Here is a 23,236-nt window from a genome sequence, read left to right as displayed (position 1 = left end):
TAGACTGTTTTCAAAGGAAAATAGCTATTCTTAATTAAAAATTGATAATGTTGAAGTGCTAAACTCAGGTGTGGTTATGACAGCCACACTGTTTAAACCTTCTGACTATTTCTAGCCTTTAGTTTCTAGCTGTTGAATCTCATAGCTTGGCCAGAATTATCCATTTTGAATCTTTGTTGCCTCTGTGGGCATTTTCAAGATTGTGAGCAAGTTGTGCCATAATTAGTTTTGTTTTTATTTTATTCTGAAGATAGATTATGTTCCTGCAGTCATTCTTTGGACTCTCTTCATTATAACATCCTTCTTAAGATGCAGACACATGAAGTTGGCACACACCTGTAGAGGTAGCGTTAGTGCCAGAAGGGGAATAAGGTATCACTCCAAATAAATCTTTTTTCTGTTTATGTAAAATAATTTATTCCATTATCTTGTAATAACGTGGTATTAAACACAAAACTTGGAACAAATTTGAAAATACAGCATTCTTCAATTTTCTTGGCAACACAGTTATAATAACCGGCGGCTAGGTGTTCCCATTGGCTAATTGAAAAAGAATCATAGGTATATTTTTAACCATAACAGTAAGTAATGGTGAGAAGCACACATATGTCAGGTGATGTGGGCACAAGTAGCTTATTTTTTATTTTCTTTTTGTTTTGTTGTTGGGTTTTTTATCTGTTTTGCTATTTTTTTTTAATTTTTTTTTTTAATAAAGAAATACTTGGACATGTAAAATATTAAAAATATACGAAAATTAAAAATATATACCCCTTGTTATAGTATAAGTTTGATTTGAATGCAGACGAAAGGAAGAGTGTTTAATTGCTTATCAGAACAGATAACTCACAAGGAGTGAAGGATGGGTTGGAAGGATTGTATTTTTCTGATCACAGTATCTGGGCATTGCCCTGTGATTGAATTATTACATGGAGTCCTGTTATGAAGATTGAAGTACTAATTATCAACCATTTATGAGGTGTGTGTCCGCAATAGAACCAGAATGTCGATGATATGTTAATATCACTGTGTTCTGCCACACAGATAAGTGCAAAATCTACATTTCACAATTAAGAGGATGCTTCTGCACAGTGTTCCTCCAGCAGCCACACTTAGATTTCTGTTCTAGAGAGGTTTGGTGTGACTGTAGCCCTGTTTTCAGACCCTTCAGATTCATAGGCATGCTTCCAAAATCATGTCCTTATTGTGCAGTTGAGAGGTGTTGTTTTTCAGCAGGTTATAATTCACCCAGAGCACAGTGGAGTTATTAAAGATGATAGAAGTAGGACGTTTCCTTTGTTGAAGTGTTAAGCATTACATCAGACGGTGGAGATAGAGGCTTTTCTAATGAAAAAGCTTAGAAGAAGGGTTTTCTCTTTGGGAAATTACCATGCAATGTGGGACGGAGACAGTCTTGTTTCAGCATGCCTTTAGAAACATGCTGTTTGGGTGTTGGTGTTCCACCTATTGCATTCCCACAGTACTAGCTCCTTGTTTATTCCCAGGTGACTGCACAACTGGAAGCCATTTAGTATACAAATGCACTGCTAAAAAGTATATTGTTCAAAACAGATTTTTGGCATATTATTTTTATTTTTTCTTTTCTATTTCTCATTTCCTAAAAGTCCAGAGGAATTGTTTGTATTTCTGTTCTATTATCAACCGTTTATATTTTCTTCTGCAGTAACAGTGTTTTGATGGTTGTTCAACTAATGTTACAAGGAGACATAACTTTCTGAATTCAGTGAATGTTCTTGTAATTCAGAATGAGATCCTTTTTTTTCAAGCTCAAAAGGGTGAGGAATTGTCTTCAGAGTTATTCTCCTTTGCCCATGCATATATTTTAAAGTTGGGAAACCTGAGTAAAAGCAACTTTTTAATCCTGAAACGAGGGTGACTCAACCCCTTTTTTCTTCCTCTATGTATTTTTTTCTTTTTTTTTTTTAAAGTGGACCTGAAGTTTGAAAGCATCCACAACTGTGACTGGGGTATCTTCAGCTGTGGATAGTTCTCTCAAAGGAGCTAAGCTGCACTCTTTGAGATGTTTACATATATATCCTCTATTTGTGCTCTCATAGCCAAATAATGATTACAGAAGAACTTGGTATTATAGCACATACATAGGATGCACATTACAAAGGGTGTTCTCAAATATCATCTCACTTAATGATGAGTATACATGAGCCACATGTACCTTTAAAAAAAAGGCCACTGCGTTCCTTACCTTGTCTATTCCTCCCAGTCTGAGAATCACAGGAAAAGGCTTTGAGAATTCAAAGGAGGGAATGAAGGATGTAGGGTGTAAGGGAAACTGTTGATCACAGCCTCAACCTCTGATTAACCATCTGAGGCAAGCGACAAGTCAGCTGTGGGAGCACAGATGAATGTAATTCAGCTGTGCTCCTAGAAGGGGTGGAGCTTGGCTCTACCTCTCCTAGATCCTATTTAAGGGCTGATGACCACTAAGGTAGCATCTCTTTCTGGGGATTGCTACTTTGTGGTGTTCTGGTGGTGAGTCTCAATATTATCTCTCTTGAGTGAGGGCCTCGGAGCTGGTGTGTCTTTTCTTAGATACCCTTTAGGCTATCTATTTACAGCTATACTTGTATTATTCCAGCAACATGTAACTATACTTGTATTATTCCAACTATGCATGGGGAGTGTGTGAGTCTCTTATGAAGAATAGTTAGAGGTCATTTTTTTTCTTGTTCAAGTGTTGCTGCTCACTTCAAGCACAGTCATAATGAACTTGAGAGTTCATCAGAAACTACAGGACTGCCATTTCAGAGCAGTAATGTATCTGAGTATTTCTCCAACATTGCACTGTTTGGTGAATGCATGAACTCTTATGTACTTCTAAGTCATATAATACGTTCTAAATATATTCATGTGCCTTCATTTAATGTTAGTGTTGATGTAAGGATAATATTTTGACAAAAATAATAAGGCAATATTTATTGTTTCTCCTGTATTTGCACTTGTTCAGTTTGAAATATGTACCTACTTTATATGAGAGGAAAAACTATTTTAGCTTTCTATTATTTTTCCATTTTATTTCTTTGTGAGCTTTCTGAAACATGCTAGTCCTATACATTCTCATAAATGGAAATAACCAAGGACATTTCTAACCTCCTGTTTGCATGCTCCAATCTTCCAAAACAAGATGATATTCAATTCTGTGCTTTAAGCTATGTTCTAGCTCCATTGGAGAAAGATTTTCTTCATACATCATTAAATATTGCTGCTACGGGGTAAAAAGGTTTTAAAAGTTACTGGCTACACTCTACAGCTTGTTGAAACCACAGCATTATTGTTTTCAGTACACACCTAGTTAAATAATTGACATGTATGCCTTCTGTGAGAATATACTAACAGTTTAGATTAATCCAGCAGTAGGTAACTTAATAGTAACAGTTTAGATCACCAGGCAAATGATAGCTTTATTTTAGTATATTCAGCTACCTTTTCAACAGTTTATTTTGAGGAAGTGGGTGGTCAAATATGCAGTTTCTTTTGTGTCTATTCCATTGAGATGGTGATTCTATTGAAAGAGCTTTTGTATATCCTTTTCATATAAGAGTTCATAAAACAGAATATATGAACCGGTAACTTCAGAAAGCTTCTAAATTATGCCATATGTTACAAAGAGATGGTTGTACTAGTTTTGTTTGTAGTTGATAAATGGGACAATATACCTTTAGGCTAACTATTGCTTTGTTTTCTTCTCACATAGGAGATACATCGTCGGTTTGAAAATGCTCCTGACTCAGCTAAGACAAAGGCTCTGCAAACTGTTATTGAGATGAAGGTAAACATTGCATATAGCCAGCAGGGGAGAATATTCTCTGTAAAATGGGTTTTCATACAAAAATAGACTGCTTCAAATGCCTTATTCTTCTGTCAATCTCCTAATTAAATAATTACAACAAACAACATGTATGTATGTGTGTGCACGTATATATATTCCTTTCAGTTAGTCTGGAGTCCATTGTACTTACAAGAATGATATGATGGATTGTTAGGTCTTTATGATTATTTGGGTTGCTTTCTTTTTAAAGTATCAACCTTTGAAATGCCATTTTTTTTTGCTTTTTGTCTATCAATGATGTTGGCAATTTCCAACCACAGCATCCACTTAAGGAACTGGAGAGGGGTCTGTATGCCATCCTAAACTTAACTTTCCTGGATGAATTAGTGATTAAATTCTTCAGCTATTAATTCAGGTATCTAATGGAGCAGTGGCAGTTTTCCAAAAGCTCAGCTACAAGTGGACTGTGTAATTGTATTTCTTATTGGATCATCCATAAAGTACATCAAACACAAGGTCTGGGCAGATGCAGTTAAAAATTGGAAGCTGTTTTGCAAACTGTTCTGTTGCATTATCATGGCCTCCTTTTCTCCCACCTTCTCTATCTGTCCCTTTTTTGTTGTTGTTTTCTATCCCTTTTCCTTTCCAACTCATTCCATTCCATCAGTATTTTCTGTATTCATTTCTCATCTTTTTACTCTGGAGCCTTTCTTCTACTGTCTTTCTTTTGTTATTCTTCTTTATGGTCCACAGCAATGAAAACTAACTGACCATCTGGTAACAATAAGCAGTCTTATGATCTAAAAGGAAACACAGGTATTTCTTGGAAATGATGTGAGGGCTGAAATTGAATTCTGTTGTAAATTATAACATAACACTGTAGTTTTTTGTTGTGAAAGTCTGCTTTAACCAATTTTAACTTTAACATCAAAAATTAAGCAGGAGATCAAACTACATCTTTATAGTGGTCTGATAGAACAATGTTAACTCCTAGATAAAAACTTACATTTGAAGGTCTTTCGTGCTTTTATTCAGCTGTATTTTGATTATCAAAAAATATGATGAAGAAACTGTCTGTGAAAAAGTGGAGGATAGTTTCAAATTCAATCAGTATTTCAAGAAAAATAAAATATTTTGGAAAACCAGAGATTAAAAAAAATATATAGGAAAAATGAAGGAAAGGAAAGACTGCCCTAAGTATAGCATTTCATAAATGCACATGCATGTAAAAAGTATGCATGGAGCTCTGTGTCCTGAATTAATCTATTTCAGCTTTTCCAACACATAATACTTCTAAAGAGATAACAAAGAAAGTAGATTGAAAATTTCTATTGATTCTTTAAAACCACGAGAATAATGTTAGGTAAACTTTTCCATTGTTCCAGATGTATATGTTTTAGCAATGGAAATATTTTATATTTTGTGTGTATTATCCAGAACACTTCAAGAATTTCTGCTACTTTATCACTCAGAATTAGATTGTTGCAGCTCTGCCTTACTTAAGATGCTTTTTTTGTTCTCCGTTTATGACCTCACTCAAATTACTATTACCACAAACTATTTTTTTCCTGCCATACTTACAGTCATGTTTTGCTGCTCATCCAGTTAGAATTAAATTTCTCTGTTTTATGCTGGACTTAGCATTACAAGGCAACCTTTCCTCGTAGTCCTTTATTTATTCTTTGTATGCTGTGTCCCTGCCCCTAGCCATGTTTCCTTCCAGTAATAATCTCTTGCTTTCCTTGGAAGGTATTAAAAAACATTGAAAAATGAGTCTTTGTGCACCCAGCCAGATACCATGCAAAGATATATAGATTGATTTATGTGAGAACTTGAGGAAATTTCAAGGATGGATACATGTCCAACAGATTATTTCATTTACTGCTTTTGTAGTATATTATCAAAACATCTAACTGTGTATCACTATCTGTCTCTTCTAATCCTTTTCAGGATTCAAAAATATCTTCCATGGAGCGTGGCCTCCGGGATTTGGAAGAGGAGATTCAGATGTTGAAGTCAAATGGAGCTCTGAGCACAGAGGAGCGTGAAGAAGAAATGAAGCAAATGGAGGTGTACCGTAGTCATTCCAAATTCATGAAAAATAAGGTACTGAGTAAGCAGTGGCAGTAATAAGATAAAATGAGCTATAGCAAAGAAATGAGATAAATCTTCATATTCACTTAAGGAAATTACTTAGGATCTTGGTTCCCATTCTAGCACTGGCAAATAGAGTTTATTTGTATATTACTCTGGAGCCACTAAAATAACTTAAATATTAAGAAAAATTTAAAATTCAAATTTGAATATAGTGGATCAATAGACAGTGACCCAAATTCTACTTTTACTGCCATAGTTGTAACTTTCTTTTATTCCAGAAGTATTTTGTGTTCATCTGTAGAACACTGATGATCCATCATAGTTACAGGTTTTATCCTTTAAAATGTAGCCTACTGAAAAAAGTATGCTTCTTTTTGTCACCCCTTGAATATATTATGGTTTATTACACCAAGACTAAGAACATCAAGTCAGTATAATTTCTTTCCATTACACTCCCCTTCTACTAGTGGAGACAGTGTGAGTAGAATCTACGACAGTGGTTGTGCCAACATTAATTTATACACTTGGGGCTATTTGTGACTGAGGATAAATATGCCAGTGATATGTTGGTCCTCAGGCAAAATAACAAATACAGACTTAGTGTATTGTCAGCGTACAGCTGAAATTGTACAATAGACATATATCGCATCCTTCTTTGTTTCTCTCGAAGTGTTTAGTAGTGAAGCCCAACATCTAGGCCATCTAGTACAGTAAATGTAGGTATGTTTTCAGTAGTTCTGCTTTTCTTAGTTACCCTGTGCATACTTTGTAAAAGCAGTGCACAAATCTCTGAAACAGGAAGCTGAAAATTTTTCCACATCATGAACAATTCTAATCTATTGGATTTGTCCTGCTTGAAGTTACTTGTCTCAAAAAAGAGTGCTGGAGGAAGTTTCTTGAAAAAGTATTATTTGACCTAAAATAGAAGCATGTACTGAGTATGTGCTTCTGCCACTCACTGGTTTCTTTAAAAATAGCCACATCCGTTCTTGTACACTTAGTTTTTTTTTATCCCACTGTGTTGCCTCTAGGAACTGAAGGGTTGCTAGTTCCAGACTGGGAATGGAGAGACAGTTTTCTTCTTTCTATCCCTTTTTACTTTCCTTCTTTCTTTCCTTTCTTCTTCTGTGGTTAGCAATACTTGTATTTCTCCTCTCCATCTGCTCCTGTATATTTATCAGCTACTCTGTTATCTTCTGGGTCTCTTCTGTTTACTGTGCCTGAACATCTTGTCCAGCTCTGTTTTCTAAATGTACAAAATCTGTGTTTTTCTTTCTTTCTTTTTTCTTACCACTACTGTATTTTGACCATTAATTTTTTTTCTTCTATACTGCAAAATCTCCCGTTTACCTTTCCACATGAATTCTAGTTTGAAAACTGTTGGGTGAAGTGCCCAATATTTGACCTACATAAACATAACTGTAACTATGCATTTTTTGTTTCATAATCAAATGTTTGTCTGGCAGCCTACATCAAATCACAGAGACATACAACATTTAGAAGTTTTAATGGAGAATGGAAGAGAAAATGAGTGACCGGAGTTGATGCTTTTATTCAGTTCTTTGTCACTTTCAGTTACTTGGTTGCAAGAGGCTAAGCAGAAGATGGTAAATGATAAATATTTAAAAGCACAACCATGTCGTGACAGGTAGAACAACTGAAGGAAGAGCTAAGTGCCAAAGAGGTTCAAGGGGAGGACCTGAAAAAAAGAGTGGCTGGTCTCCAGGCCGAGGTCTCTGCCGTAAGATTTATCTTTTGTGTGCAGTGGCCATGCACTGGGGCTTTCTAGCTCTCTTGCTTTTGGGGTAACTTTTCTCTTCTCTTACCTTCTTTACAACTTTGTATAACCATAGAACTAACAGCCTGCTCGGCCCTGTAGCTGCCTTTGGTTTACATGGTTCTGGTGTCCATAACATCACTCTTCAATTGAATGTTTATATTTGTTTTCTTACTTGCTTTTTAATGGTATGATTAATTCTTAGAAGTAAGATATTCTCCTCTTTGTAGCACATTTTAAAAGTATTCAGCATCCATTGTGGTGCCAGACTTTCAAAGAGACTTACTTTAACTAGTAGGATAAAAGTAATTTGATAATGTCTCAAAATCACGTGCTGAACCTTCCAAACATTTTTTTTTCACAGGAAAATGGAAGTCAGAAGCTGAACAATTCCTAAAAACTGATTGTTTCAATTTAGCAGCATGAATTTATCTTTGTACTAATTTTACTGTCAAAATAGTGTATTTGCTGAGTGGTCATGTTGTCACAAGGAGAAGAGAGATGTGAGCTCTTAATGCTGCCTAAACTTCCTTTGCAGCTTGGATTGTATTCCACTACATTCTTTAAAGAGAGCTTGAACACATTGTCAGTGTGAATTTATTTCTCTGAAATAGATTTCTAAAAAGATTACCTGGCTGTACTATCTGGGAGTTTTAATGTAAAGGAACGTAGTTTGTTTCAGATTAGGAAATTTCATCAAAACACTAGTAGTTAGGGTAAACATCTCTAAGATGGCCCATCCTGCAGAGAGATACTCCTTTTAAAGGAGGAGCAAAGTGGCTTAAATATGTAATTTGTGCTACCTAGTAATTGAAAAAGTGTGTCATCTAAAGTTTCTAAGGTTTCTCTGATCAAATTAAAATATATATATTCACAGCTAACCGTAAGCAGTTTACATCATCCCAGTTATTCTGCTGTACCTAGGAGTACTGCACCACTGGCTGCATTGGTCAGTAGCTGATGGCAGAAATAGCCCTGCTACCGCCAATACTTTTGTATCTTGTTTAAATGAATGTTGAATTCATTCTGTGGGCATATTTGCTTTTACTAAAATCCTATTATATTTGAATTAAGTGAAAGGTAAGCTACCTAACAGTTCTCTAAACTAATTCTCCTTATTCCTTCTACCTCCCTCTTCTTCCATATTTCATTTCACAGTGGAACACACTATAGTCCTTGATGAAATCTTTTCATACCCTTTTATTAGTCTTTGCCGAAGAATGTAGCCCTTTACTAATACAGTGTTGTCAAGATAAAAGCACGTTTACCCAAGACTTCTAATTATTCTGATTATTTGTAGTTTATGTCAGTTTAATTTTGTTCTTGACACGTTCCCCAAAATTGAAAATGACTTGGATAGTTTTTCTTTTTGGTTTATGACATTTAAAGCATTGAACATTAACACTTTTGGGCTTAGTGTACTGTAATTCTTTAGTGTCACAAAAGTGAAGTTAAAAAATGGAAAAATTGTAGTTTTTGGAGAGATGTCTGTCTTTGCTGTATAATATACAAGAGAAGCCTCTAGATATCTTTTCTGACACCTACAGGGTAGGAGTACATTCCTGGTGCAGTTTTCCTTCATGAAGTTAAAAACTCCCTGCTAACTAACTGATTTGGGTCAGTACTTTGGACAATGATTAAGATTGATTTTGTTGAAATGAACCTTTCTTAACTGTTAATGTTATCACTCCCCCCTTTTTTCCTTGTACCATCTGCTTATGACACACATTTTTGCTGGCCTTCCATTCAAGATCACTGAAGGCTTTAAAATTCTGAGACAAGTTGAGGGTATCCTTCTGTATGTTGCTAGTTGCATGAATTTATTTTGCTGTAGTAAAGGTAAAAATTGTTGATTATCTTGTCTGCATCTTTTCTTACTTTTTCAGATTGGTCAGGTGAAACAGGAGCTGTCACGCAAAGACACAGAGTTGCTAGCCTTGCAGACAAAGCTGGAGACCCTCACGAATCAGTTCTCTGACAGCAAGCAGCATATTGAAGTTCTGAAAGAGTCTCTTACAGCTAAAGAGCAAAGAGCTGCCATTCTGCAGACAGAGGTAAAACAGGCAGTTGTGCATTTACTGACTTTCCATACAGTAAGAGATAAAAAGCATAATTTTTTTCTCTTCCTGTTTCAATCCCATAATGATTTGCTATTGCTTGCTCTGTGCACATTGGTTTTTTTGCTTGTATGCTTGGTTTCTCTTGGCCAAGAACTGAGGGTTAAGAAATGTAAGTGCACACACACTCCTATGGATAAATACACATTTGCACAACAAAATTCAGTAACATTATTGTTCCTATGTACATCTGAATTGGAAGTACAATGCCTGAGCTAGGGGGATTTATTTTCAGTGACTTTGTAGCTAGAGAAGAGGGAAAAAAACGAATGCAGCTTGCTGTGGCTTTGCTACTACTGTCAGCATGTGCAGGAATTCTTGCGTGTAAGCCTGCGCTTACACCTGAAATGGTGGGCGTTTTCCTGTTTCATTGCATATCCCAAGAAAAGGGAAAAATGTTTTCAAAACTACTATAATAAATGATTAATAAATTTGCATATTATGTAAGACATAACTATATTTTTGTATATCAAATGGACAATAAGTTTAACATAAGCATTTATTGCTACTGGGCATTCTTGAAGAACAAGTTTGACATGTGAAGGTGGTTATTTCTGGCTTCTGCCATGGAAGACTGTAGTGTTAGGAGAAGCCCAAAAGATGGCAGTCATGCATCAAAAAAAAATATCTGAATTGCTACAGCTAAACCAGCAAAAAGCCAAACTATAAAATAAGCACACAAGTTTGTGGCTGACACTGGTAGAAAGATTCCATGTTACGAGAATGTGAGAGAACTTATTTGAACCTTTTACCCTTGTTCAGATTTCCTTCGGTCATGTTCAATGACTGTGAGAGTGTACATGGCCTTAACCACCTGTGGAAATCAAATTACACAGAAAATACCTTGTGATGTAAGAATGCTTTTCTGATTTTTCTCAGTTTTAGGTAGAGACTGAAATGACATCTCCTTTAATGCAGTAGGGGTGTAGGTGTAACCATGGAAGACGAAGTGAAGCAAGTCTTACAGAGAGAGCGAGTATATTTAGCTATTAAACATAATTGAGTTAGGGAACCAGTGCAGAGAGGATCCGCAGAATCATCTCCAGATCAGAAGCAAAGGCAGTAATATTACGGTTTAAGCATAAGTTGAAAATGAGAACTATTGGTTATATTAACAGACAGTTTGAGATGGCAAATAATTTGGGATGACCGAATGTGGAAGTAGATATTAGGTTAAAAAAGTAATTTAAGAATTGCAGCTTTTCATCTGTTAAATTGATTGCAAGTAATATAAAAGTATTAAATCAGTATTGTGACAAATTTACAAAGCTAGAAATACATTGCATAATTTAAACAAAATATTTAAAAACAAAAAGGCATTGTTAGATAACCTTGGGATTTACTCTCGATAGCTATTGAAGACATTTTGATTTTTCTTTAGCTGAAGGCCATGGTAGCTGTTTCTTTTTAATGCAAAAATCATTTTATGCTATTCTCTGATTTGTGATATTAACTAAATAATCACTGAAAATATTTGCTGATTTCTTCCAAGTGAGATTGTCATTGCAAAAGCAAATCATCTCACTCTATTTCTGAAATGTGACATGTCTCTCTTAATAAAATATGCCTGAAAGGAGAGACAGCGAGGTTTTCTACTTTTTGCTGTTAGGTTATTCATATTGTTTCCTTCCAGATATTATAACTGGAACACATCTACACTAACAGGGAAAGATAATTTTCAGTCTGTCTTCCTGTCTTTGTCTTTCAGTAAGTAGTTGCTATGGAGTTAAAACATTAACAAAACTGTTTCAGCACGATGCTTCTCTGATAGATTTAAGTGGATTATAGAGCTGTGAATGGTGTATTTTCTCTGGAAAAGTAGTTCAAATACAGTCTAGTGCATTTTCCATAGTGAAATGTAGCAACACATAGAAACACATACTAAGTGCCTTTGATTCATCAGGGTATTTCATTGTATCAGAGTGAAGTTGAATATTTAGAGTTACCTATTTGTGCTTCTGAGAATTTTTATGTAATTCTAACAAGATATATATACTTTTTGGAAGATGATCACATCTTTTTCATACTTGAAAAACTTGTCGAGTTTTCTGTCAAGAATATCCAATTAAATCATCTTACTTTTAAGTCTCCACAAGTGACCCTCTCAACTATAAGTTGGAAATATAGTCATAAGCTGCATCATTAAGATGCTTGTTGGATCCTATGAGATAATTCTTTCTTAAAGCAATGCATATCTTTCTATAGAATACTTTTTGCTGGAAATAGGATAGGAGCATGAGATCTTGCTTGATCTTGCTGTATTCTTGATGACACTGGTTGGTGTTAAATTATCTCCAGAGCGGCTCTCTAGAATGTTGGAAGGTATGAAAGAGATACATTTTCTGCCATATATTGGCAGAGATCTTCATAAAGGAGGGATATTTTACAGTCATTTTAAAATAAACATTTTGAGAGAAAAGTGCATGGCTTCATGAACCTTTTTCTTTTTTTCTTTAATAGAGCTGTGGGTGGGCATAGAAATACCTACATTTTGGTGTGAGTGTATCAAAAATGGATCTGACACCTGCCATTACCAGAACTACAAAAAATAGTGTCTTATTTGTGGGATGTTTATCTTTTAGGTCTATTGGGTGGGGAGGATATTGTGGTTAACTTCTTGGTTTGTGAGGGAAACTTGAAAAGTAGCTCTAAATGTGTGCAATCCTTTTGTAAATAAAACAATCATTTATTTTGATATTTTTCCATATAAAGTTTGCATTATGCCTACGTGAGCTCTTCTGCTTATTTCAGTGCTGTCTGGTATGTGGCTTCAATGAGTTGTTAGATTCATCAGTGAGAGTTTTCTGTTTTATATACTGCTTGACATGATACTGTAATTGGTCTATTTGATATTGTAAAATCATTTATATTCAGTTAAAAAACCAACAAAAAAACATTAAGTCATCAGGAACAATGTTGTTTTCTTTGAGCGTCTTATTAGAATGTAGAATGCTCTTATAGGCCCTTCTTTCCTGGGGCTTTTACTGGCATTTAAGAACTATAGTAACTCCCAAACTGAGGAGGAGCACATTAGTTGGAGCTGGGTGTCTCTAACAAGATCTGTTTCGACACCTGCAAACTTTCTCAGTTCACAAAACTGAGTTGGCTGTGTTTAAATATTTAATACCCCACATTGTTTTTAACTATTGACCATGCTATCAGGGAAACAACTCAGTTTGGGTTTCTAATTTGTCAGTCATAGAATCACAGAATCAATAGGGTGTCACAGAAATTATTCTTTTTTAAATGTGGTTCCAGGTTTTTGATATTTCACATAGCAATATTTACAGTAACATAAAAGTACCATTTCACCCCATGCACTAAACATAGTTTCAATCATCTCCTGTGCATTTCTTAATTATTTCTGTATTCACTTCAACATCTGCTTTAAAAGTAGCTGAGCCTTGTTAGAAGCCATAGCAAGCTCTTAGCACGTTTCACAGCTGATATTCTGTCTGTCCTTTTTGCTGGCAGTAGTGTAGAGGTAGCAACAGAGAATAAATGGAATAAATGTTTTGCCACTTGAGAGAAATCAGGCTCTGGATAAATGGTATGAAGATTGTACCTTCTGATCTGTCTGAACAGAGCATGGTGTTGTTTGTGGATCGAAACAAATGGTTATGACATTGTTTGTGCAGGTGACTCAAGAAACTAGAAAGAAAAATCAATCAATCTTGGGAATAAAGTATTGTTTTTTCTAGACATTACTGACAATGTCATAAACCTTACTGCTAATTATCAGCATCATAATAATAGCCTGATTGCTACAGCACGCTAGAGATGGTTAAAATGAGAAAAAATACATGTGGAACCTAAGCCCTGTCATCTCAAGCTCATCAGTGAATTCTGAAACTCACTGTGGACCTCTTGAACATTTTAATGATGTCCCTAAGCTATAAACTGGTAATGTTTGAAAGGGCATAAGAATAAATGTAGTTTAAATATTATATCATTACTTATGCTAACTGTGGTAGTTATTGAGGTTATTGATGTTCTGTTTTTTCTTGGAAATTCAGAATCCCCTATGCTGTGTGTATGGCTATATAGATTAGGAACAGTTAGAGAGTATAATTTACTGCTACTGGTAGATTCTGTGAAGGCAGATCAGTGATTCACAACATGATTTTTCATACGTGTTTGTTACAGTGAAGAAATTGAAAAATCTTATGTCTGGTACCTGGATGAGAAGAGCAACCTGTTGTTCCTAGGAAGGCTGTTGTGTTGAAGGTGGCAACTAATGTGTTTGTTTTACTAAAGCTTCATGAGAAATTGGGTGGTATGTGTAGGCAAAGTTAGCAAGCATGTTGTTAAGTGAGGGACTAGCAGATGCCTGAGCTGTGCTGAGACTTTGGTGCCATGCATAAAGGCATGGCACGCTATTACTGTGAAAGCAATTTGGTTAACCCTAGGTTAAGACAATGCCATCGAAGACACAAAAGTCAGAAGAAGGGGCATCAGCACCTCAGTAGCTGTTTGCCCAGTTGTTTCCAAGTGCAGAGAAAATCTTAAGCGGACTTTGTTGAAATTGGCATCACCTGACTCCAAGAGCCCTCAATTCTTGTCACTGTGGGAGGATGCCATACATAAACTGAGTTGACATGAATAAACAAGTGCAGTGTTCTGCCAGGAAGAGTGTTAAGGTAATGGCTGTGTGTCCTGCCAGCCTTTGAAAATATTCCAGAAAGTGTTTTCTGTGGTTTCCTAGGCAGGGACCTCACACAAATAAAACCAGGAATGCAATTTGCTCCAAACCGTAAGCTAATATAGAGTTCAAAGAGAATAATTAATCAGTAAATGGAAAGCTTTTGTGGATAAACTTCTGTTTGCTGATGTTCTGTGTTTTCTTAATACTGTAGGCATCTGGAATATCTTGAATATTTTGTAACACAAGTGCTGAGACTCTGTGAGAGAGATTTACAGTTTCCCTTCAAGTATGAATGAAAATGATTATTAGCTTTACTATTAAGTACGTGCAGAGGAGGACATATCTAATCAGTCTCTAAGTCTGCATTAGTTTAAAGAAAACAAAGCCAGCTCTGCCTGCTAAACTTCTTATTACAACCACTGTCAATTCTACATATCATATTTGGGTACTGCTTGTTTCTCTAATATCACTACAAAATGTACTCCATGCACAGTTTGCTAGGTGAGAGGTTAGGAACGTGCTTTTAATAATGCATGTGTAAGTGGGAAAGCTCCAGACATCAAGGTGGCAGCAGGACTGTGGTGCTGCTCAGTAGAACAGGGCAGGTCTTTTCCCCTGCGGCAAGAACTTATTGCTCCGTGTAAAAGGAATCAAACAAGATAACAGAGGCTTTTGTGGACATAACATGCTGTAAATGAAGAGCCTTAGAGGCAGGTTTTCCATTAGTAAATTGAAATAAAGTGGAATTATAATATCGTGTTAAAAGAAAAAAAAACAACAACAACAAAAAAAAAACAACGCAATAAATGTTGCTCAAAATGCCATAAGCAAAGTGTCTACCTAAACTCTCTAGCTGGAGTTGTCCACATCGTCTTTTCAGTTCTTGTCTGTGCTATGTAGAAGGACCAAGAAATTCAGTGATCACCCTGTTTACTTTGTGTGACTGATATCCTGTAATGGCTTCAGCTAACAGGAACCAAATCTGGTACTGTCAAATAAGATTAGCAGCCAGGCTGGCAGGTTTGAGCTCTGTCTGAATGTCAAGTGGATAGGGGTCAGTGGGTTTCTTTTGGTCTCTTGAGCTGGTTGCTGGTGTTGGATTTCATGTTCCACAATGATCTTTGCGATTAGTCTGTGCTCTGTGGTGACCTTTTTCTTCTCATCAAATTTATATTCAGATAGCTCTGAGTTCTTCTCCCATTTCTTTTGTGCTATGGGCTGTGTGTTTCATTTGTGCAAGCGAAGTGTAGAGGAAAAAAAAGGTGAAGCTTCCCAGTGTGCAGTTTTGAAGTTTGAGGATACCACAGAATTATCAGTCTTTCAAAGGCAGCTGAGACTATAGGAGCTCCAAGTACATTTCTTTGTCCAAAATGCACCCACAATACCCTGTTGTATGTCATTTGTTCCATCTTATGTATAACACAAGGCTGCATCCTACAGGAAAAATAAAATTAAAAAAAAAAAAAAGCACCTTACATTTAAACAAATTTGCTGCTATTTAAGTGAAAATACTCTTAGCTTTTGTAAAGCAATCTGCTTTCCATATTTTGATCTGAAGTGACCACTTTCATTGTGTCCAGGCTGAGTTAAGACTCTCAATAAATCTGGAATATAATATAAAGTGACTATGCGGTACTAATGTTGAAAATGCGAATCTCTTAACATTAGTAACATTTCAAATGAAAGAGCCAATTTTCCTACATGTAAGAGAACCTCTGCTGTTATCGTACTGGCTTCTACTTTGAAGGGAAAGGTACCAAACTTGTATTGCGTAAGACTGAACAATATCAGAAGTACAGGTTTGGATGTAATTTGAGGGGAAAAAAACAGCTGATTATTTTCATCATCTGGTCTCCTACTTTATATAACAACTGTTTTATTGCAAACTGAAGTACACTGAAGTCTCAGATCAATGTTAGTTTTCAGAATCCCTTTGTAATTTGACAGTACGTGCTTCCTTGTGGAAGCGCAGTTTATCATTCTAGAAGTTCTCTCATTCAGTGCTAAACAAATTCTGTTTCTGCATGTCTGAAACTAGGTGGATGCGTTGCGCTTACGTCTGGAGGAGAAAGAGACCATGCTGAATAAGAAGACAAAGCAGATTCAGGAGATTGCAGAGGAGAAAGGCACTCAAGCAGGAGAGATCCACGATCTCAAGGATATGTTAGAGGTGAAGGAACGCAAAGTTAACGTTCTTCAGAAGAAGGTAAAATTGTAGAGCTCTAATTCAGATCCTTATCTTTGACACATCATGATTCCTAAGCCTGTCAAGAATTTACTTTTTCTGTGTACACGAGTCAGTCCGTTCATGTCATGTGAAGTTGGTGAATGATGAGGATCTGTTTAAAATTGTGAATAAAAATAAAAAATAGAAAAAAAAATCAAAGTGAATATTGTTGCCCTGCAGTGTTTCAGATGTTGCTTTTAGTTCCACTTCACTATTAACATTGACTGAAGTAATTGTAGAAGAGCACATCTTAAGGAAAATCAATCCTTTCACACCAAATCCTTCAATCCTTAATGCCACCAAATGCCGATTTGAAGCACTGGGCAGCGGGTGATCCTGATATCAGTATGTAAATAATTTAGTGGGGACTTATAGCAATAGAACCAAATGGAATTGTTCCTCTGTAACTTCCTGAGAAAAGTTAAGAATTCAGTAGATATAACTTCCATTGGGAATGCTGTTTCATCAACCTTAAATTTTCTCAGGAACTACCAGAAAAGGATAATCAGATTTCAGAGCAACCTACTTATCTTTCTGGATAAGAGCACGGAGACTTTGTCAGTGTAATCAGGGAGGTCTGAATAAGAAAATGTTGACTCTGTCAGAAATTGGAGAGATTTTCCAAGGGATGATGAACCCTAAGGCAATGTATGATCATTTGCAAGTATTTCCCAAACAACTGCTTTGGTGTTTTGTTTTGTTTTTTAAATTATGAATTATTTTTTTTTCCCATGTTCTAACAGAATGTTCTAACAGAAACTGCTCTTGGATCTTGTGTTCTATATGTTAGACTGTGAATGTGCTTTTTCTTTTTCCTCTTTTATGTATTTTTTTTCCCTGTGCCCTTTAGCAATTCTGTGAAATTATTGTCATTGTAATAGTTCAGAATATTAATTAATTTTGTGCATCTGACCAGTGCCTTTCCTTCTAGTATGTAGCTATAAATCATGATGGTTTAGGTCATGTTCAGATCCATTACAGCAAACTTCACATGGGAATGAAAGTTCAGCTATGAAGCTTAGCCATAAACCAGTCATTAATAATTCTAGATCAGTCTTACTCCCTCTCTGAACAGTGTCAATTTTTTCTTTTTAGGAACACTTACAGACTCCTGATTTTTGTACTATGCTATTGCTTTGTTTTCTGAATTGGTCATGCACACTCCAAAGATTGATTGAGATCCCAGCTGAATACTTAACCAAAATGTAGGGAATCTGACCTTTATGTAAATGTTAAATGTCAGTGAGGTTGTTTTATTCCATTGACTCTTACTTTTTTTTTTTTTCCCATGTTTTCTTATTTACTCTGCTTAACTCTTTAGAGTGATCTTTCAGTGGTTCATTTAGTAGTGCTGAAGGTTCTGTTTCTGCTGGAGTTTTTTTGGTACTTGCTTTACTTTCTGAAAGTCTTCCAATCCATATGAAGTTTCATCTTTTCATGTGACTAGCCTATTTTTTGAGATTTGTTCCTTGCTGCTTTCAAGTAGAGTTACCTGGTCTCTCTGGATGAGAAAGTACAGGCCCAGACCTTTAGATGTAAAGATTTTGAGTTCGTGTTCTCATACATAAGTGAACAGAAGACAACATTGCTGTAATAAAAAGCGATTTGAGTTGTTTTATAAAGTATGTTTATAAGCTTCTTGAACAAAGGAAGATAACCTGCCTGTAGAAGACTATCTTTCTTACTGCTAGCTAGGATTATGCAAACATTGGAGTTTGCTATAGCCTTCAGTTTGTTGGAACCGTTTCCTTTGACGTGAACAATTGAATTACAAGGTTTTAAATCCAAAGATATTGTTTCCAGTTCCTCTAATTGGCAAACTTAAAATATTTTTATGGAGAATTCAGCTGACAATCCTTTTAAAGTGATCTTATGTAGTATTATGAAATATTTTTTCTGTGGATTTTTGGGAATTTCATCACTGGCATAAAATTGCTGCTTGCAGTTGTGAGGAGGTACAGGTGTTGATAGCTGGAAAGAATTTAACTGAATTAAGTATTTGATTAGTAGATACTATTTAAATGCAATTTACTAAGTGTTTTTCCCTCAGCATATGCTCAGATTTGAGATATTTTTGAAGTGTGGGCTCTCATGAACTGGATTTGAAACACTAAAATATGTTTATGCTAGGTAATAAAAAATATGTTAGGAAGAACAATATACTTTGAAAAATCATTAACGTGCTTAATATCAATTTATGAAAAGTTGTTTCCTGTTAAAATGTAGGTAGATCATCTTTACTAACAATGTAGTCAAATGATGTACGGCTATGCTCAGCATTTGGACTTTAGTTCTTGATGTCTATATTTTCTGTGAATGGCTTAGATAATCATCTATTCTAATGACATAAGCAAGAAACTGTCTAGTATGGTGCAAAAATTGCATTATACTAAATGCCTGTGATTTCTGCAGAAAACAAAATTAATTTTAGATGCACCCTTAAGTGTTGGGTCTCTTTAGATTCCTTGGTGCTGGCCATGGCATAGTGTCTTTTATGAACTGTTACGTCATTGCTGTATTGGTAAGCGAAGAGCTATAAAGTATTCTTGATTATTCTGAAATCCCAATGAGGAAATTAAGAAATGTTTACTGGCTGATTAAAGATCAAATAAAAGACACAGACAAAGATGATGAGCGACAAAGATGTGAAAAACTAACATAACAATTGACACCACAGCTGATATTCAATAGGCACTAAAATACATATTCTATAATCAAAGCATTTTAGACAAAAATCATTTGGGAGAAAAGGTAGGTAACAGTTAACCCGAAAGAAAATCAAAAAAAGCAGGAAAAAAAGAAAAGCAAGAAAAAGCAGTGAATCATTGACCTCTTGCTTGGTGGAGTCGTGTTTTGTCCTTTGGGTGGGGTTAACACACCCTCCATTGTACAGTGAAGTATCAGGCAAATAATAGAAGTTTTCCTCTCAGTGCATAGGGGTGTATTCAGCAGTTCCCTTCACACAATGTGATAATTGACTGATGATAAAGTAGAGAAGGAGTACAGATTGTTTTCTGTTTGTGGCTGTGCTGATGTTGCTTGTTTAGCCTGTATTCAGGAAGACTTTAAATGCAATCTTCCTACTCTTTTGAATAAGAAACATTATCTCTCTGCAGATGAAAACTAATGCCCTCTGCTTTTCAAAACGCTTGGAAATCAAAATAAATATTTGTGTTTAGTGATAAGAAATATTGTATAGCAAGGAGAATGGGACTGCAAATTGAATGTGTGGCTTAGTTGTTTTGAATCAATAGTGATTGTAGCTACTGCAAGAGTGGTGTTGGTTTATTTTTCGTAAATTTTAAAGTTTATTGTTTGAACTTTATGGGTGCTTTCATTTCCATTCTCTTGTCCAATTGAGTGTATTTATCTCCTCAGGCAGCTCTTCTGATCCAACTCTGAAAAGAAAAAAGGGAGATGGCTGAGAAGAGTGTGAGGTGGTAGCACAAGGTGCCCATAGAAGTTGTAGGTGTCCCATGCCTGGAGATGAGCAAGGATGAGGCCCTGGGCCAGTCTGATCTGGTGGCAGGAGGTTGGAACTGGAAGGTCTTTAAGGCCCCTTTCAACCCAAGCTACTACATGATTCTATGATGGAGCTACATTATCAAGCTTTAACTCAGTTTAAAGTAGTTTCATCTTCCCTGTTGTAGCCTTTACGTTGCCTCCCAGATGAATGAATATATGGTTTTCTAAGATATAGTAAAGTGTAGATAGGAATTTTAGATTTCCCTTTGAGACTCTCTAAGATAACAAATAGGGCTTAAAAATCCTGTGGTCCTAACACTGGAAATAATGACTTGTTCAAACCTGCAGCATGTATCGGAATGTCAGACTGTGCAAATTATATGGGAAAGAGGAAAGTGAGAATGTCCTTTCAAAGATGTGTAAGCATATGCCCTCTCATTTAAGACCAGATAATTTTTTACCTTGGTAATACACCTGTGAACAAGCTTATTGTCTGCGTTTTACATTATTGAATTTGATTCAAACCCAATTTAGAGATTTCAAATACCACAAAACAGATGTGAAGTCCTCACAGGCTTGTGCCAGCTTCTTTATTAAAACTGACAGCCTATGACTTCAAATATGTCCTGGAGGGTCCTGGAGGACCTTACCCTCCGTGTCCCTGAAGGGTTATCAGATCTCTGCTGCTGCTGTTTCCTTCATTCAGATCTTTATTTTACAGTCTGGCCGATTATCACTGAGCATGACATCAATAAAGTTGAAATGTATGGTTTTCAGAAAACTCCAGGAGCTGTTCTGTCTGGGTTACTACGTTTTGTCTCAAGGATGATACTTTGCTTTTCAGGAATTAAAGAACCACAGAATTGTAGAGGTTGGAAATGACCTCTAGATGTCATCTAGTCCAACCACCTTCTAAAGCAACTTCCCAGCAGTAGGATGCACAGGGAAATGTCCAGGAGGTTTTGAATGTCTCCACAGAAGAATCCACAACCTCTCTGGGCAGCCTGTTCCAGTATTCTGTCACTTACTCTTCTGCTTTGACTTTCTACTTTTCAGGATCTGTTAAGACTTTTAAGAACAATTCAGTCCAGCTCAAATAATGTAATGATGTCTTTTTTTTTCCCTCTTTTTTTTTTCCTCTAAATTTATAGCTAGTAAGAAGTTTTTAGAGTAGGAGTCATAATTTTGGATGATACAAAACTCAGAGGAATGGCTGACACATTAGATGCATTAGGCTGTGCTACCATTCATCAAGACCTGGACGCTGTAGAGAGCTGGACAGAGAGGAACCTGATGGGTTCAACAGGGAGAAGGATGGAGTCTTGCATCTGGGGAGAAATAACTCTATGCATCAGTACATATTAAGGGCCAAGATGCTTGAAAGGAGCTGTGAGGCAAAAGACCTGACGACCAACATGTTGGCCATGAACTAGGAGTGTTCCCATATAGCCATGAAGGCGAGTGGTATTCTGTGGTGCATTAAAATGGTATGGTCAGCAGGTGGAAGGAGGATATCCTCTCTCGTACTCTGCCTTAATGAGGCTGCATCTGGAAAACTGTGTCCAGTTCTGGGATCTCCAGTTCAAAAAAAGACAGGGATCTCTTAGACTTCAGTGGAGTGTGATGAAGATGACTCAGGGCCTAAGTGCCTCTCCTAGAGGAAAGGCTTTGGGATTCTTCGTTCTGGAGAAGACTTGAGAGGAGATCTGATCACTGTTTATAAACATCCAAAGTGTAGGAGTCAAGTCAATGGGGTGGGTTTTTGTTGGTGGTGGGAAACGGTAGATCAACGCACAGGGCAGAAATTGGAACACAGGAGGTTCCATGCTAATGCAAGGACAAGCTTCTTCACTGCCAGGACTGACAGAGCACTAGAACAGGCTACCCAGAGAGGTGGTAGAATTTTCTTCTTTGGAGATGAATTCAAGACTTATCTGGATGCCTGTTTGCGTGACCTGCTGTAGGGAACCTGCTTGATGCTCTCTAGAGATCCCTTCCAACCCTTACAATTCTGTGATTCTTTGAGTCCATTTCTTCATACTATCTTCAGCAGTTTGCTGTGTCCAGTTCTGGGCTCTCCAGTTCAAAAAAAGACAGGGGTCTCTTAGATTCCAGTGAAATATGACAAAGCTTAAAGGTGAATAATTACCAAACATATCTTAGAGTTTATTACAGCAAGAAAAGTGTTATCAATCTGAACATGGTTTAGTTGTAATGAAAGGATTGCCTTGGTATGTTGTCCAGCTACTTTCTTCCTCTTTCCAGACTTATAAAAACTTCAGCACACTCTGGCACCTTGCCATGTTGTATCTCACTGTGTGGGTGTTAGTAGCTTTGTCAATGGAACACGCTTCTCTTGTTAGAAAGGTCTTGTTTAAACAACATGATGATACAGGGCTCATTGGCCAAGTTCCTGTCTCAGTGTTTCTAGAGATGTATGTTGAATCCTTCCTGATATTCCTCTGACACTTCATTATGTCCTTGGGGTAGCAGACTGTACTCTGCAGAATGTATCTGTTCTTCCTAGAATCCCCAAGGTGTCTGGTTTTCCCTTCTACTTAAGAGATAAATTTTGTGTTTGGGATATTTGTGCATCCATTCTTTGAGTCACTAACGTCTAGTTCTTTGTTTTATCAGAGTGCAGATCAAGATATTATCACGCAGGAAAGTGGGAGAAAGTTGGAACCAATTCAGTTTTTTTGTTTTTTGGATGTGATCTCTGTAGTCTCAGTGGAGATCTTTCTGCATACAATTTCTAGGCTCTATACGTTAGTAGTATAGTATTAGTACATTAGTAATATTAAATTAATTTTCATTCTGGGTTTGTTTTTTTCATATCAATTACAGTGAAACATTCTCTAATTCTACTACATGCCTGAAATACTGTATTTGGATGTCAAACAATTATTCATTAACACCTAAACTTCCAGTAGAATTTTTTGAAGATTTAAAGGGCATTAATTAATGTTTCTCTCTTCATTTAGCTAGATTACACTAAATTATCTGTTCTTTTTCTGATTCACTGTGCAATTATTTGGAAAAACTCTGTTCTTTAAATCTAAGAAGTTCTTATAACTAGTTCTTATAACTAGTCACCTAACAT

General features: G+C 36.2%; 1 protein-coding gene across 12 annotated transcripts in view; it reads left to right on the top strand.

Annotated features, from left to right (window-relative positions):
- Nucleotides 1–23,236, top strand: part of ERC1 (ELKS/RAB6-interacting/CAST family member 1) — a 274,077-nt gene that overhangs the window by 68,187 nt on the left and 182,654 nt on the right. For 7 of the 12 annotated variants that reach the window (XM_015865493.2, XM_015865503.2, XM_015865532.2 and 4 more), the window contains exons 4-8: nucleotides 3,731–3,805; nucleotides 5,756–5,911; nucleotides 7,551–7,634; nucleotides 9,566–9,733; nucleotides 16,480–16,647. In XM_015865493.2, the coding sequence (XP_015720979.1) occupies nucleotides 3,731–3,805; nucleotides 5,756–5,911; nucleotides 7,551–7,634; nucleotides 9,566–9,733; nucleotides 16,480–16,647 (651 nt within the window). The remainder of the gene's footprint in view (nucleotides 1–3,730; nucleotides 3,806–5,755; nucleotides 5,912–7,550; nucleotides 7,635–9,565; nucleotides 9,734–16,479; nucleotides 16,648–23,236) is intronic. The other 5 variants (XM_015865524.2, XM_015865513.2, XM_015865609.1 and 2 more) reach the window with 1 other exon arrangement.

The sequence above is a fragment of the Coturnix japonica genome, chromosome 1, assembly GCF_001577835.2.
Source record: "Coturnix japonica isolate 7356 chromosome 1, Coturnix japonica 2.1, whole genome shotgun sequence".
NCBI lineage: Eukaryota > Metazoa > Chordata > Aves > Galliformes > Phasianidae > Coturnix > Coturnix japonica.
The sequence above is the reverse complement of the archived record's forward strand: the minus strand, read 5'-3'. Positions and strand labels throughout refer to the sequence as shown.